This window comes from Pseudoliparis swirei, chromosome 5 (genome assembly GCF_029220125.1).
Source record: "Pseudoliparis swirei isolate HS2019 ecotype Mariana Trench chromosome 5, NWPU_hadal_v1, whole genome shotgun sequence".
NCBI classification, from domain to species: Eukaryota; Metazoa; Chordata; class Actinopteri; order Perciformes; family Liparidae; genus Pseudoliparis; species Pseudoliparis swirei.
The window spans coordinates 19,217,164-19,231,458 of record NC_079392.1 but is presented as its reverse complement, the minus strand read 5'-3'; the positions used below and the strand labels follow the sequence as shown (position 1 = coordinate 19,231,458).

The 14,295-nt window shown below is 40.3% G+C and overlaps 2 protein-coding genes across 3 annotated transcripts; both read left to right on the top strand.

Annotated features, from left to right (window-relative positions):
- The first annotated feature begins 541 nt into the window (after positions 1–541).
- zranb2 (zinc finger, RAN-binding domain containing 2) lies at positions 542–4,852 on the top strand. Its single transcript, XM_056414286.1, has 10 exons — positions 542–657; positions 1,309–1,361; positions 1,452–1,560; positions 1,725–1,807; positions 1,900–1,976; positions 2,150–2,305; positions 2,400–2,566; positions 3,064–3,123; positions 3,622–3,771; positions 3,984–4,852. The coding sequence occupies exons 1-10, from the start codon at positions 602–604 to the stop codon at positions 4,039–4,041; spliced, it is 969 nt and encodes a 322-aa protein (XP_056270261.1). The 5' UTR covers positions 542–601; the 3' UTR covers positions 4,042–4,852.
- Positions 4,853–4,947: 95 nt separating this feature from the next.
- On the top strand, positions 4,948–11,476 carry ptger3 (prostaglandin E receptor 3 (subtype EP3)). Of its 2 annotated transcripts, XM_056414285.1 has the most exons (3): positions 4,948–7,169; positions 7,942–8,044; positions 8,121–8,265. In XM_056414285.1, exons 1-3 carry the CDS (start codon positions 6,315–6,317, stop codon positions 8,177–8,179), a joined length of 1,017 nt encoding a protein of 338 aa, XP_056270260.1. In that variant the 5' UTR covers positions 4,948–6,314; the 3' UTR covers positions 8,180–8,265. The 2 variants fall into 2 exon arrangements, with proteins under 2 accessions (XP_056270260.1, XP_056270259.1); XM_056414284.1 differs by having other exon boundaries at positions 7,942–11,476.
- Positions 11,477–14,295: the final 2,819 nt, after the last annotated feature.

The following is a 14,295-nucleotide window of genomic DNA, read 5'->3' as shown; positions in this document are numbered from 1 at the left end:
TATAAATCCCAATTCTCTCTTTTTAAATACAAAAGTAATATGATAGGCTATAAACTAGAAGCAGGGATATACAGTGTGTTTTAAAGCATGTTTATAGCCACACTGTATACTAACTTGCATATGTATCTATGTGTTCATGAGACATTGATGAGTCTTACTCAACAGTACAACTAATGTTGAGTAAGACTCACCAAGGCTCATACCACACCACCACATTTGAATATGGGACTATTATCATACTATTTCAATGGGTTGTTTGTTAATGATGCATTCGTGTTTTCCGTGGGGTGAAATAAGCAGTGTATTGTGACAATAGTTTATATTAAAACTTGTTGTAAAGTGCCCTTTTTTTTAATACAACCGTATTTAATTGATTTGAATAACGAAAAGCAAATAGTGACCGCAGAGTGATTATTTTTGGTTACGGTTATGAACAAAATAAAACCCAAAGAGAGGCGAGTTTATGGCGCTTCAGAAGTGCACCTGAAGGCATCAGCAGCGGGAGGAGGAGGCGCCGAGTTTAGCTCGCTAGCTAGCTGGACTGCTGCAACACTCAGAGCACACCCTGCCAACGAGCCAGCGTTAGCTAACACGCACAGACATGTCGGGGAAGAGTTTTCGAGTTAGCGACGGGGACTGGATTTGTCCTGATAAAAAGTGAGTGCTGCTCTCGTGTAGATTTGTATTTCTCCATTTGACTTACAAGCGTAGGAGCACGTTTTGTGCCTAAATTGTTGGTCATGCAAACGGTGGTTAGCTTCGGCCTTCTAGCATTTCGCGCTAACGCCAACTAGCTTTGTTCACGTTTACCTTATTTCTTACTTAATTTAATGCATTATAAGACAAATAAACACTGCGAATACGTTAAGAATATTGGGTCTGGGACGTGTTTTGGATTTAACATGACGGCGAGTCTCCAAGAGTTGTCAGTGTGCGCAGACTTTGTAAGACATCAAGCTAGCTATCGTTAGCTGCTGTGGTCACTATTGTAGGCGATGTTTGCAATGGTGTAGATGCCAAGTTGCCAAGAGTTTAGAGTCTAACTTCGAGCAGTCATGTTGCACAGGAACTGCGGTTATAAAACGTCTTGCATAAACGACAAGCCAGCTGCAGCCGTCGGTGCACAGGCCTTGGACACAGACTGTCTCACGTCGCATGTGCCAACGCTGTGGCACATGCGACGTGAATACACCCAGCGTTACACTACTCATCTGTCTTGTAGCACACTCGGCTTGTGCCTGAATAACGAAGTGACCACCTCACGCTCTTACTCTGTCTACAATGTATTTATTGTGTATTATTTTGCAGGTGTGGAAACGTGAACTTTGCTAGAAGAACAAGTTGCAACAGATGTGGTGGGGGTGAGTCCTTTATGCAAATGCATGTTTCAGATGCTTAATGCATACTGTCAAAAAGCAGATGTATTAAATCCATTGGTTTTCTTTCTACAGAGAAAACCACAGAGGCAAAGATGATGAAAGCTGGAGGAACAGAGATTGGGAAAACTCTGGCTGAGAAGAGCAGAGGCCTCTTCAGTGCAAATGATTGGCAATGCAAAACGTAAGTGTTTGGTTAATGTATGTCTGTTTGGTTCACCAGACACTGGTACAATTTGGACAAAGATGTATGATTTAAAAACATGAACACTTTGCAGTTCAGCAAGTTGAGACAGATGTTGTTTTTGTGTTGAGATTTTACAGACTTATTTTCATTTCCTTATACAGATGTGGGAATGTCAATTGGGCTCGGAGGTCAGAGTGCAACATGTGTAACACCCCAAAGTATGCCAAGCTTGAAGAGAGAACAGGTAATCCAACAAATATATTGTTTTCTAGTTTTTGGTGCGCCTTTTGAAAGATGGTGATTGATTGGCATTTTTATTTCCCCTTCGCCTTTCAGGTTATGGTGGAGGTTTCAATGAAAGGGAGAGTGTGGAATACATTGAACGGGAGGAATCCGATGGTGAATATGATGAAGTGAGTTCTACCGGACAATTACTGTTTTGATCATTGAAATGATGCAGCTGACACACTGCAAGTTGTAAGTAAGCATACAAATGTTTACAAGTGTCCTAAAACTATTTAACACTTTTTTTTTTGTCGAAGGTCTTTTTCACTGACACGGTTACGTGCTCTTTTTAATGTCCAAGTTTGGTAGGAAAAAGAAAAAGTTCCGTGGAAAGCCCGGCAGCACATCGCCCACAAGTGAAAAGAAAGAAGAAGCAAAGGTTCAAGTTGAGGAGGAGGAAGAGGAGGAAGAAGAAGAGGAGGAGGAAGAGGGTGACCTTTCCAAATACCAATTGGATGTGAGTTTTGTTGTTGGAGCTGGAAATTCTTAAATACAAATACTACAAAATGTGTATGTGTACAATAATGGAATATTAAACTCTTCCTTCTTAGGATGATGAAGATAATGATGAAGGAGGAGATGGCGAAGGCGAGGGAGACCTGTCAAAGTACGACCTAGATGCCAGTGACGAGGAGGACAAGCCTGCCAAGAAAAAAGGGAGTCGTTCGGGTTCGTCCCGTTCAACTTCGCGCTCCTCCAGTTCACGGTCGAGGTCCAGGTAAAGGGTACAGGTCAAGGGTAACCCCGGGCAAAATGTCAGTATCAGCTCAATCTTCCTTCTGATTTACTGATCAACATAAATTACATGTTGTATTCTGATCATTTATTGTTTTATCATCCCCTCTCCATCTGTGGTATGAAACTTGATGTGCAAACTGAATAATCTTTCTGTAAAACCCCTTTTTATGTTTGTTTTGAAACGCCGATGACTTAAGGAAAAAATGCATTGATTGTTTATACTGTAGTCTTGAAATGCACTCATGTTCACTGTTTGCACTTGTTACCTCTACAGGTTTTAGTTGTCTTCCTATTTTCTGGGTTGTTTCTCTAAACCCTCATATCCTTATTTTGTTGGTCAGAATATTTGTTCGTCAGTGAGACAAGAATAGTTGGACATTTCTATGCAGTTAAATCTGTCTGTTTTGCCGTGAGAAACCATCAGCCATTTTTTTTTGTCAAGGAAATATTGGAAAGGTTCTGTTTTTTGTCTTTCAGGTCCCGCTCTAGAAGCTCATCCAGTTCCAAGTCAGGATCTCGCTCGAGGTCCCACTCCAGGTGAATGAGGTGACATGCGCTCTCTCCGTTCGAGAGTGTATGTTTGGGGCTCAAAGCTCCAGAACAGTCCTGTTCGCGAACTCAAGTTTGAACAAAGACTGACTTACTCCACGACAGTCCTCTTTCTCATTCTGTAGATGGTCATTTTGGTCTGAAATCATGAGGGATGTACTGAAACTGCCCTGACGGTTTTCAATCATTTTGATGTATGTTTTTAAAAAGTTTCCATTAGGCCCGAGAGCTTTAAAACGTACATTTTATGTACGACCTGAACGACATTTGAATGTTACCAAGGCTCAAAGGTCTGAATAGACGTGGGGTCTTCATCAAGCATCTCACGGTGGTGGAGCTGGCTTTTCTTCAGAGTTTTGGTTGAAATGTTCTCAGGACCATTATTTTTTGTTAAGTGCTCTTATTCGGAGAAGCTTGATGAATACCCACACTGTTGAGACTCAGTCTTGACCTTACTGACCGCAGTGCTTGGTTTTCCTTCAAAAGATCCAGTTCCAAGTCTGCAAAGGGCTCCTCTCCCAAGAAGAGGTCCCTCTCACCTTCCTCCTCACCGGAGAAGGGACAGAAGCGCAGTCGCTCCAGGTCCTCATCTGGAGAGAGAAAGCGGAGACGTTCTAGATCACATTCGTCTGAAAGGTTTGGGTTTCTGTGGAATACCACAATGGCACTGTCAAATATTAGCCGTCTGTCGCCTCGCTTAAGGGGAATCAGATGTACAGATATATGTTCACATTTTGCCTCGTTAAGTTTTAATATTGTGTGACTGTGTACTTGTTCCAACTATGCATAACTGAGTGTTAATTGCTGACCTTGTTCTTCTTCTTCCCATGGTGTTTGTGTGATTTCAGGCGCTGCGGCCAGTCCTCTGGATCATCCGATTCTGGCTCCAGTTCAAAAAAGAAATAACTTAATTGCAGCCTTTAAAACAAGTAAACGAACCTTAGTAGAAAAGTGCATGTTGTGTTTCGAGGATACAACGACATATTTTCAGTATGCTGTCCATTTTCCTAGAAAAGTCTTATTTCCCTCAAAAGACAGCGTCAACATGGCTTCTCTCTGCCGTTGCCCATCGATACAAGCTCCCTTTTCAAAACCACATACACCCCAATCTGTGACAGGTGTCCGTAACGGCAGGTGTCCAATGTCTCCTAGAAAGTCAGATATACTGTGAAGAGGCTGTATGGCCTTTTAACCCCTTATCTTCATAGCAGTACATTTTATTCTACTCATCTGTGGAGAAATTTAAGTAACTCTTTTTCTATTATTTAAATTTCCGACCACTTAATTTTTTTTTATGAATATTCTTTTTTTCAAATAATAGGTGAAGTACTTAAGCACCAATTTTCAATAACAGACGTAGCAATGAAGTTTGGCCCCGTTGTATTTTCTTCATAAATATATATATTTTTCTTTGTTTTCAAGGTAAGTATTTTACTTTACGAAATTGATTGTTTTAACTAAATGACAGAAAATTCTTTAGTTTAGTTGTTTACTGGGTTTTTTTTACACCGTTGTCGCCTGTTTTACCACCTAATTACTCCTCTTAATTTGTCACTATTACATTAAAAAAAATATGTGATATTCGTGCTCCAGATTAATACAACCAGAATAACAACACCGTACAGTATATCCCGAATAAATGGTAGTGTGGCAATACTACTTTATTGGTGAAACAACTCAAATGTACACTTGTAAATAAACTCCTGTTGAAATGGTTGCTTGCTACTTCCTGTATGTTTTATTCTGCCACGTTAAGGCTGGAAAGTCTAGTAAGACCTGGTATGTCAAGCAATTTTTTCATAATTGTTCTAAATCTGACAGCTGTGTGTAATTACTCCCACAATAATTAATTATTTATCTCAAGGATGTGAAGTTATGGTAACAGTTGGGAAAGCCACAAAGTAACCGCAGTCTACTGAAGATGTATGAGATAATAATCGGATAACAAGTAACATTAAACTAGATGGCCCATATGCAATGGCGTCGACGTGCCTTTGAGCGCTTCACCGCAGCCCACTGCTCCTTATAACTGAAGGTGGGTCAAATGCAGAGAAGAATTTCCCAACTGGTAGATAAAGAAAGCATACATTATTATTATGGTAAAAATAATGCAAGTTAGGCTAAGCAATTATATTGTCTAGCTCACTTCTCCAGAGCCTATTCAGTCTAACTAATGATATGATGTAGTCTGGCTGATTTCGACTTCAAACTATATATAATATCCCTCAATACTTGTGTTTAGCAACTGAGTTTAGTGGAGTGTTTACTGGGCTCCACACTTTAGTGGTGTACTCATTGTGGTCAACAGGTGGCACTTGTTACTGTTCCTACTATACTGAGTTTGAGAGGGGCCTCGGGATGAACACATCGGTGTCCCATGTAGTGAGAAATATACCAGGCCAAAAGTCACTTGCATGAATAGTAGGCTATTATCCCCATAACGTGTTACCTTCAGCCTCTGACGCAGCAAGCAACAGACTGCATTCAAACAGTAAAATAAATTGCTGCAATGTTTTGATCAATTCTAGGTTGGCAGGCACGAGGCTGCTGAGAAATGCTGATGCTGCTACTGCGGAACATGTGGGAACACGACTGTAGTACTAATGAGTCTTATCTAAGCTCACTAACTATATCTCTAACTATACATTATGATATATTATGATTAGTAAGCCTTCCATAATTTCTTTATATGTGAATTTCCCCATTACCAAGCAGAAGTAGCCGTATGACTTAACTTTTAATCATATCTGCTTTCAGATGCTCAGACAATGTTCCAGTGATTTCTCTGTTTAAGAGGCGAAGAGCAGGTTTTGTTAAATCCCACCATCTTATAAAACGGATCTGCCGTGTGTGCATGACTTCCCCAACATGTGTTGATCATTTCAAAGCAGGTGCGTCTGCGATAGTGTTACACGTCAGTGTCATGCGTAGTTTATACTTCTAAATAGAAATGTAAAAACAAATATTGCAGATGTCCGACAAGGTTTCTAAAAATCGTGATAATAATTCCAAAGTGTATTCAGAAGCTTGTTTGCTTCCTCTGCGCGCTTCACAGTCCCGCCTCCAGCGCGTAAGGGACCTGACGCACTTTTACGCACTGCCTTCAGTTGGAGCAGTTTGAAGAGGATGCGGGATAAACACACGTGCTATTAGCTGTGCACAGGCTCATCCTTTTGGACATGATGAATACAGACGGATGTGATTCTCTGGAGGGCTCGCAAATCACCATTGGACAGATGTTGGACTTTAACGTCTCCAAGTCATTGCGTGATGGCAATGACACCAATAATTCCAGTTGTGGATCCGTATCAGTTTTGTTCCCCATTACCATGATGATCACTGGCATGGTGGGCAACTCATTAGCTCTCATGCTGGTGTATATCTCTTACAAAAAGAAGGAAAATAAAAGAAAAAAGTCCTTCCTCCTCTGCATTGGATCGCTGGCGTTAACGGACCTGTTTGGACAGCTTTTGACGAGTCCGATAGTCATATCAGTTTACCGAGCTGATCTGAAATGGGAGCTTATCGACTCATCGGGCAAATTGTGCGCTTTTTTCGGTGTGTGCATGACAACTTTTGGCCTGTGCTCTCTCTTCTTGGCCAGCGCCATGGCTATTGAAAGAGCTCTGGCGATAACAAACCCGCACTGGTACTCCAATCACATGAAGACAAGTGTGACAAAGCAGACTTTGGCTGTCATATGGTGTCTAGTGCTGCTCTTTGCGCTGCTGCCCACTGCGGGCGTCGGGGAGTACACGCGCCAGTGGCCGGGCACCTGGTGCTTTATCAGCACGGGGGACAGGAAGGTCCCCGGTAATATGTTTTTCGCCATCACTTTCGCTGTACTTGGGATTTTCTCACTGCTTGTTACATTTTTCTGTAATGTAGTGACGATCCGGGGCTTAATTATTCGGTGTAAAACAAAGTCTGGCTCGTCTCAGTCTTCAAAGCAGTGGGAACGGCTGACCACGGAGACCGTCATTCAGCTATTAGGGATTATGTGCGTCCTGCTGATATGCTGGTCTCCTCTGTTGGTATGTTTTTATGGGCGATTGCAGCCTATACCTTTCTTACAACTAATAGTTCCATATGTGCAAATGAAACTGGGCTTTTATACTAATAATACTACTAAAACTTTCTTTGTATATCTTCTAATAATGCCTGTACATATGTTCTCTTAAAGTGTCATACTGTTACAGCTCGGCTACTAACATGATACATTGGCTACTGGTCATAACTCACAGTGTAACCTGGTTTTAAGTCAGCGGCCTGTCACCAACAGCTGGAGATGTCAGGATTGCCAGAGTAGATGCTGCACACACGTTTCTGTTTCCCTCAATGACTCATTCGTTCAGTCACCCTCTGCTACTCTAGTTCTCTTCTCACAAACCCGTCAGATAAATGCTTTCATGTCTGATTCCTTTGCCATGTAGCTGCCATTTTCCATTAAGGAGCAATCCACTTAGCCGAGTCCTGTTTGGGGGGTCTGTTCAATGTGCTATGAGCTCATGTCAAACACATATTTAATAGTCCCACGAAGGACATTAATAGACAGCCCTGTGGTATTAGTCACGGCAGAGGGAGTTCCTAGAACGTGAACATTCTGCTTTTCTCCCAGTTGTTTGACATAGTATCTACTCAGGGTTCTCTTGAGAATAGTGACATTAAATATAATAAATCTCTTAGCCAACAATTATGTATATAATAGACATTGATCTCTGAGAGGCTTTCTCAATGGTACATTTTCACTGAAGAACAGTTGTCCCCATCATCCTCCTGGTTCAACTTGTGCCTGCCTCTCCTCAGGTGCTCATGCTGAGGATGATCTCCAACCAGGTGTCCTCCCACGACTGCAATGTAACCGCCGTGCCCTCCAATCACATCTCTCGCCGGGACGTCGAGTTAGATTGTAACTTTTTTCTGACAGCGATCCGCTTGGCCTCCCTCAACCAGATCCTTGACCCGTGGGTTTATCTGCTCCTCAGGGAGATCTTCCTCCGCAAGTTCTGCATCATGGCTAACGCAGTGTCCAACTGCTCCGTAGAGGAACAGAAGGAGAACCAGACGGCATTGAATGCCCTCAACAAGCCGAAGCAAGACAGCATCCACCTTCAGAAACCACAATGTAGCTGAGTCAACCTTTGGCGGGGATCGCTGTTGTGTGACTTTGAAGCAGGGACGCATTGGATGGATGTGAAAATGGATACACGATTGTCTTGGATGTGTCATGAAAAACATGGGACGCCATTTATCTCCATGTCCTCCACAGACGGATTACCTGAAATGAGGCAAGAGTGGTTATAGTCTTAGGAAGAAACATCCGAGTCATCTCTGGGCTGTTTTGCTTTAAACTAATTCCATTTAAAGTCCCATATCAGCGTAAGGATGCATGACCGTGTCACCTCTTGCATTTGGCTGCAGCGTGGGGTCCAGGAATCTCCTCATTCCTAGTTTTCAGTTTTGATAACATCTCCCAAGAACTGAACATGTGTGCCTCTAAATTGACTTATATGGACGTGATGCATCTCATGCGCTTTCACCAACTTGAAGCCATAAAACATCTAAAAGAGAAGTTTTTTTTGGTGTAAATGTCTGTAAATTAAGAAATAAACTGTAAATGTGCTTATATTAAGTTGTAAATACTGTTGCCATATCTTACATGAAATGTAACCATGGTGGCCATTCAAAAGAAAAATGCTAATCCTAAACTGGACGCAGTTGTTGATCGTAAGATTATTTATTGGTGAATAAGAAGTAGAATAAGAAGAGTTGTTTCTGAATGCTGACAAAGCTACCTAATGGGGATCAGTTGTTGTACATAAAATATACTATACATGGTGTTCCACGGCAAACAACCAGGGCTATAAAATGTAAAGTATTTCATTTGGTTCCCCTCTTCCTCCTGAATATGAGTGGACTGGTATATTTATGTTTTAATTTATTCTCAGCAATTTATAGCTTCAATTTCATTCTAATGAAGGAGTGTTTGAAGGAAAGGATTGTATTTGTGTTGTTTAACATTTTGATATTTTGTATAACCGAGTGGCCTGATACTTACAAGGCTGCAAAAGTGTCATTGTGTATTTCAACAGATTAATAGTATTCTTGTTCTGTTAATACACAGTGTGTAATGACACGTGTATCTAATTTCACTCGCCAAAAGTGTATGGAGAGAAACAAACATAATGTGCGTAGTCTTTTGACAAATGACATCAATATAAGTAGAGAGAGGGGAGGTCTTTGAATACAAAGCTGACAAGGAAAACAATTATAAAATGAAGGAAGCCATGTCTAAACGGTACAAGTCACAATTTTAAAAAGATCAAAAACTTCTTTGGCATGCCTGAAACAGATTGTTCAGCTGCTGCTCCCAATACAAGCAGCTTCACAAGCTTTCACCAGTGTTTCGGCCAACGGTGTTAAGCAGTCGCATTACAGGGGCTGTATATATTTATCTGTTGTAGCTACTGCACAAGTTCATGCTTTTCATTCTTTGTTGATTGACTCAGCGTTTCATATTCAAACGTTTGGCTCTTATCAGCCGCATTGTGTCTTTGTAGCCTAACTCTACAAATAAGTAAAAGTTCATTTCTTTTGAATGGTTTACAGTTTAATTCTCGAGATGGGATTTGGTTTCAGTGCCAGAAGACTTAACGTCCTTCACCAAGAATGCGGTGGGAATTCTATTTATTTATCTTTTTATTATTTTTATCTTTTATTACTACGTTGTCACTAAATGTATTTGAAGAGATTCAGTATCTCAATCAAAGACATCACAAGGATGGGCACATTTGCTGTCATGGTAACCTTCAGGTAATGGGACCCTTATTCACGCCAACTGCACTGCCTTCTCAGCACATCGACCAACAGGAGGAGATTGTTTTTTGCTTCTCAAATGTGGGAATACATACACGCTCGGTGATCATGACCCTGAAGGAAACTGTTAGCTAGGAAAACCATGTGTAAAAAGATTGTTGACGTTGTACTGGTTGAGAAGCTGGTCTGTCTTAGAAACCCACTCAAAAGATGAACCTTGGTTTAGTTTAAAAACTAAAATCTGGATGGAAAAAAAAAATGTGTTCAGGAATATGTTGCACACAAATCAATCATTTGCCATTTTTTTACATTAGTCTAGAGCTTATTTCTAGCTATGAATGTGCATAAAACACCAGTGTATTGGTCAACAGGTAATGGGTTGCAAGTGTTCTCACACTAATATGAGAAATGCTCATTTTCATAAATGTTTAATTTATTGAGCTTGTGGCTCTGTATTTTAAGCTTTTATCCTGTGCCGAAGTTAATATGCTCTTGAACAGAAACATCTGGGGTTTAATCCAGCATTTAAAACAACGATGACATTTATTCTCAAGCCGCTGTGGGATACGGGAGGTTTACAATTGAGTCGATCAGCTTCCAGACGAATCTGCGTCATGGAATTATTTCAGTTCCCTGTCCCGGAGAGTCTGAAGCTTCCTGTTCATCAGAATAATTACGCTAAGGCATATCCCTATGAGGCAAATTGGCCCTACATTTGGTTTGACATTTTCTGGTGTGTTTCCAGTGTGTTACATCCAACCCAACTGCCACAGGGGAAAGGAAAATGGCAGAATAACAATTAATTCTTTGTATAGAGAAAATATGATACATTTCCACCCTCTTTAAGGCACAGTGTTTACGAGAATTGCTTTCTGTGTTTCTGCAGTAGAGTTTCAATATAAATGTTCATTAGAACCAGGGGAGGTACACTGGCGAGATACACAAACTCCAGTTTATTGATCCATGTGGTGTAATCTTCAAAGGCGATGATAGAAGATAGCTTCAGTCTGTCTGAGTTGAATGTGCTCTCTGCTCCAAACATGCTATTGCATATTAATCTCAACCTTGATTGTACAGACTGTGAAGCTTTGCTCACATGCTTGAATTTTTTCCATTTGTATAAGGAGCAGGCTACTTTGGCATTTACAATTACTGTGTACAATTACATAATAATGTTGAATGTTTATGAGGTTCGAAGAATCTGGTGTTGCCAGCTGGCAGCATCTCTCTCACTCAAGTCACTAATGCATGGAAGCGATTTACTGGTTACCTCATGAGTTGAGGAGTCACTTGATGTCTTGAGATTTCCAGACAAGAAGAGATTATTTATGAGAAAAAAAACATTTTTTGATTTGATATGTAGCATTTTTTCTAGATTTTTAAATGTGCATTTTCAAAATTGTTTCTACACACTGTAAAACAATGTTGTAGTATTCATATAATGACTTTATGACCCTCCGGAAACAAATATTGTGCCATAATAATAATTTAAACCATATTTTATAAAACAAAAATGCAACAAGAACAGCAACGCATCTTACTCCTGTAAATGTCTGGTGTTGGGTACGGTGCCTGAAATAGAGGATGTTAACAGCAGGTGTCCTTTCCAGAGAGACCTGTTAATGATCTTTTTTCTTTCTTGACTCTGTGGTATCATGAAATCACAGACTGGCACAGCCAGTAAACACGTTGCATGAGCACTTCACTGATAAGCTGCATGATGGTTCTTTGCTGCAATTGGGAGCTGTCACCTTGTAGAGCTTGTCGAGCTTGTCGAGCTTGTAGAGTCCCTCATGTCTATTTAAAGAGCACACGATGAATTGCACACAGTACAATAGAAACAGGTCTGGCCCACCAGCCAAGGCTCCACTGATGAATGTTAATACCTATCAGATGTCCATCTTCTTATCTTTTGTTCACATTATGCGTCTGCTTTTGAATGTTTAACAGTAACTCTTGAAAGTAAAAATGTCTCCAAACCCTGAGACACGATTCTCAGATGAGTGCCATCTACATGCTTTCTGTTGTTTCCTTGTCAACGCCGTTGTCTCGTTCTGCACACTGTTGTTCAGGTCAGGAATGCTGTACATTTTACAACCTGTTATTCCCTTCATATATCTTTGATATCTGTCATAGATAGGCTTGCATAACATTTTGCTGACGTGAAAAGAGAAATATCTACATAACTATCAAAGTGTCCTTTTGGTACTTTATGTCTTTGTCCTCTACTTGACTCAGTTCGACTTAGCCTTTTGGTTTATTCTAGTGCTCGGCTAATATGGTGGTGTAAAGTTGTAGGATAGGAACATATTTTTACCTTCGCATTGAAAATGCCGGAAGGTTATGTTTTGATCGCCGTGTATTTATTTATTTATTTATTTATTTATTTGTATGCGTGTTATTCTCAAAACTCAAAAAGTATTGAACCGAATCGCATGAAATTTGGTGGGATGATTGATTATTATCCGGGGACCAGTTGATGAGATTTTGGGATCGATCGGGTCAAAGGTCAAAGGTCAAAGGTCATGAACAGGTCAAAATCTTTCGCAGAACTCAAAAAGTATTGAACCGAATCGCATGAAATTTGGTGGGATGATTGTTTATTATCCGGGGACCAGTTGATTAGATTTTGGGATCGATCGGGTCAAAGGTCAAAGGTCATGAACAGGTCAAAATCTTTCGCAGAACTCAAAAAGTATTGAACCGAATCGCATGAAATTTGGTGGGATGATTGTTTATTATCCGGGGACCAGTTGATTAGATTTTGGGATCGATCGGGTCAAAGGTCAAGGTCAAAGGTCATGAACAGGTCAAACTGTTCTTGAATCGCATGAAATTTGTTGGGATGATTGGTTATTATCCGGGGACCATTTGATTAGATTTTGGGATCAATCGGGTCAAAGGTCAAGGTCAAGGTAATGGAAAGGTCAAACTCTTTTTTTACCATAGCACGATACATTTTTGTCCAATTGGCATGCAATTAATGCCATAATGTTCATAATTCAATGCCCAATCTTGTGATATGCGAAGGTATGCGCTCTACCGAGTGCCCATTCTAGTTTAAATATGTGTTGGGCTCTTGTGGCTGCTGTAGCATGTATTCTAATTAAATATATATACATTCTCAACATCATACTAATGATTAATTGATACAAGTGGAGTGTATAGTGTTTTAGAAGAGGTGTACCTCCCGGTTGAACTGTGGTCCGAATGAGCCAAGCAATATTTAAATAAAAAATAAAAGAAATAAAAAAAAGAGGAATGGGGGCATTCTAGTGCATTGTCTAAACTCACACCATATAACTTAAATTTTTCTTTTTTAAATCTGCTTGTGTTGCAAATACTCAAACTGAAATTGCTTGTCATTTGAGAATGATCACTCAACTGAGAATGATGGGAATGTATTTTCACTGCTGAATGTTTCAAACACTGTGAATCTTGTTGCTGCTGAGCATCTCAAAGCATGTATAGGTTTCTATTGTTTTGTTGACATTGTGTTGTGCAATGTGTTTCACATGAGTCAATAAATGCAACAATGTGGTACAAAACACTGAATGGATTCATTTAATTGAGAAGTGTGATACATGAGATTAAATTAACTAATTATCACAAAATACGGTTTTATTTTGCAATCCATGCTTTCATGTGTCCTATGATAGTGTGACTTCCTGTCTTTATAGTCCTCCCCCCCCCCCCCCCCCACCCCTTCCTTCTTTGCTTCACCTGCGTTGTGTTCAGCAATGCTCTGTTCACATTGTTTCTATACCACCAATTGGCTTCTCTGTCCCTCTCAGTCTTTTCTCTGTTGGTTGTTGGCGTGTCTTTCATTCCTTCCTTGGTGACGTTTAGTTTTGTATCATGTCTATTCTTTCTGACTTTTTTTGGGCTCTCTGATTTGTGAGTGAATTCTGTATGAAGTTGTTTAACTGCACAAATCTGGCTGCCTTTTTTGCATTTGGGTCTTTCCCCTGCTGCCAGCTATGATGAAAGTTTAGAGATGAAACCTTTTATCAGGTCCCTAAACTACTGGCATTGGAGGAAGTGTGTAGAGCCTTCTTTATCTTGACATTTTGACCTTTTTACTCCTCAGCATTTTGTCGTGAGTGCACGTGGTGATCTTCTCAAATAAGTTTTAAAGTGAGTTTTCCTAAATGCCAAGTGAATTGGGATCAATTTGTAAAATATATGTCCATGTTCAGATGCATCAGCCTCCCATTTAATGTCAAAACCACAAATGATTTTTTTAAAGAAGTTCGAACTGTATTTTACTTTCAGTTACCTCGACTCCCCGAATTCGGCAGTAATACAACGACAGTCAGGTAATCCTTAAAGCAAGCTATGTAA

Excerpts from the sequence above, each read along its gene's own strand:
- zranb2 (XM_056414286.1), top strand. The coding sequence starts at position 602 with ATGTCGGGGAAGAGTTTTCGAGTTAGCGACGGGGACTGGATTTGTCCT. Across the intron at positions 1,362-1,451 it reads TTGCAACAGATGTGGTGGGG|AGAAAACCACAGAGGCAAAG; the intron begins GTGAGTCCTTTA and ends TTCTTTCTACAG. Across the intron at positions 3,124-3,621 it reads CGCTCGAGGTCCCACTCCAG|ATCCAGTTCCAAGTCTGCAA; the intron begins GTGAATGAGGTG and ends TTCCTTCAAAAG.
- ptger3 (XM_056414284.1), top strand. The coding sequence starts at position 6,315 with ATGATGAATACAGACGGATGTGATTCTCTGGAGGGCTCGCAAATCACC. Across the intron at positions 7,170-7,941 it reads TATGCTGGTCTCCTCTGTTG|GTGCTCATGCTGAGGATGAT; the intron begins GTATGTTTTTAT and ends GCCTCTCCTCAG.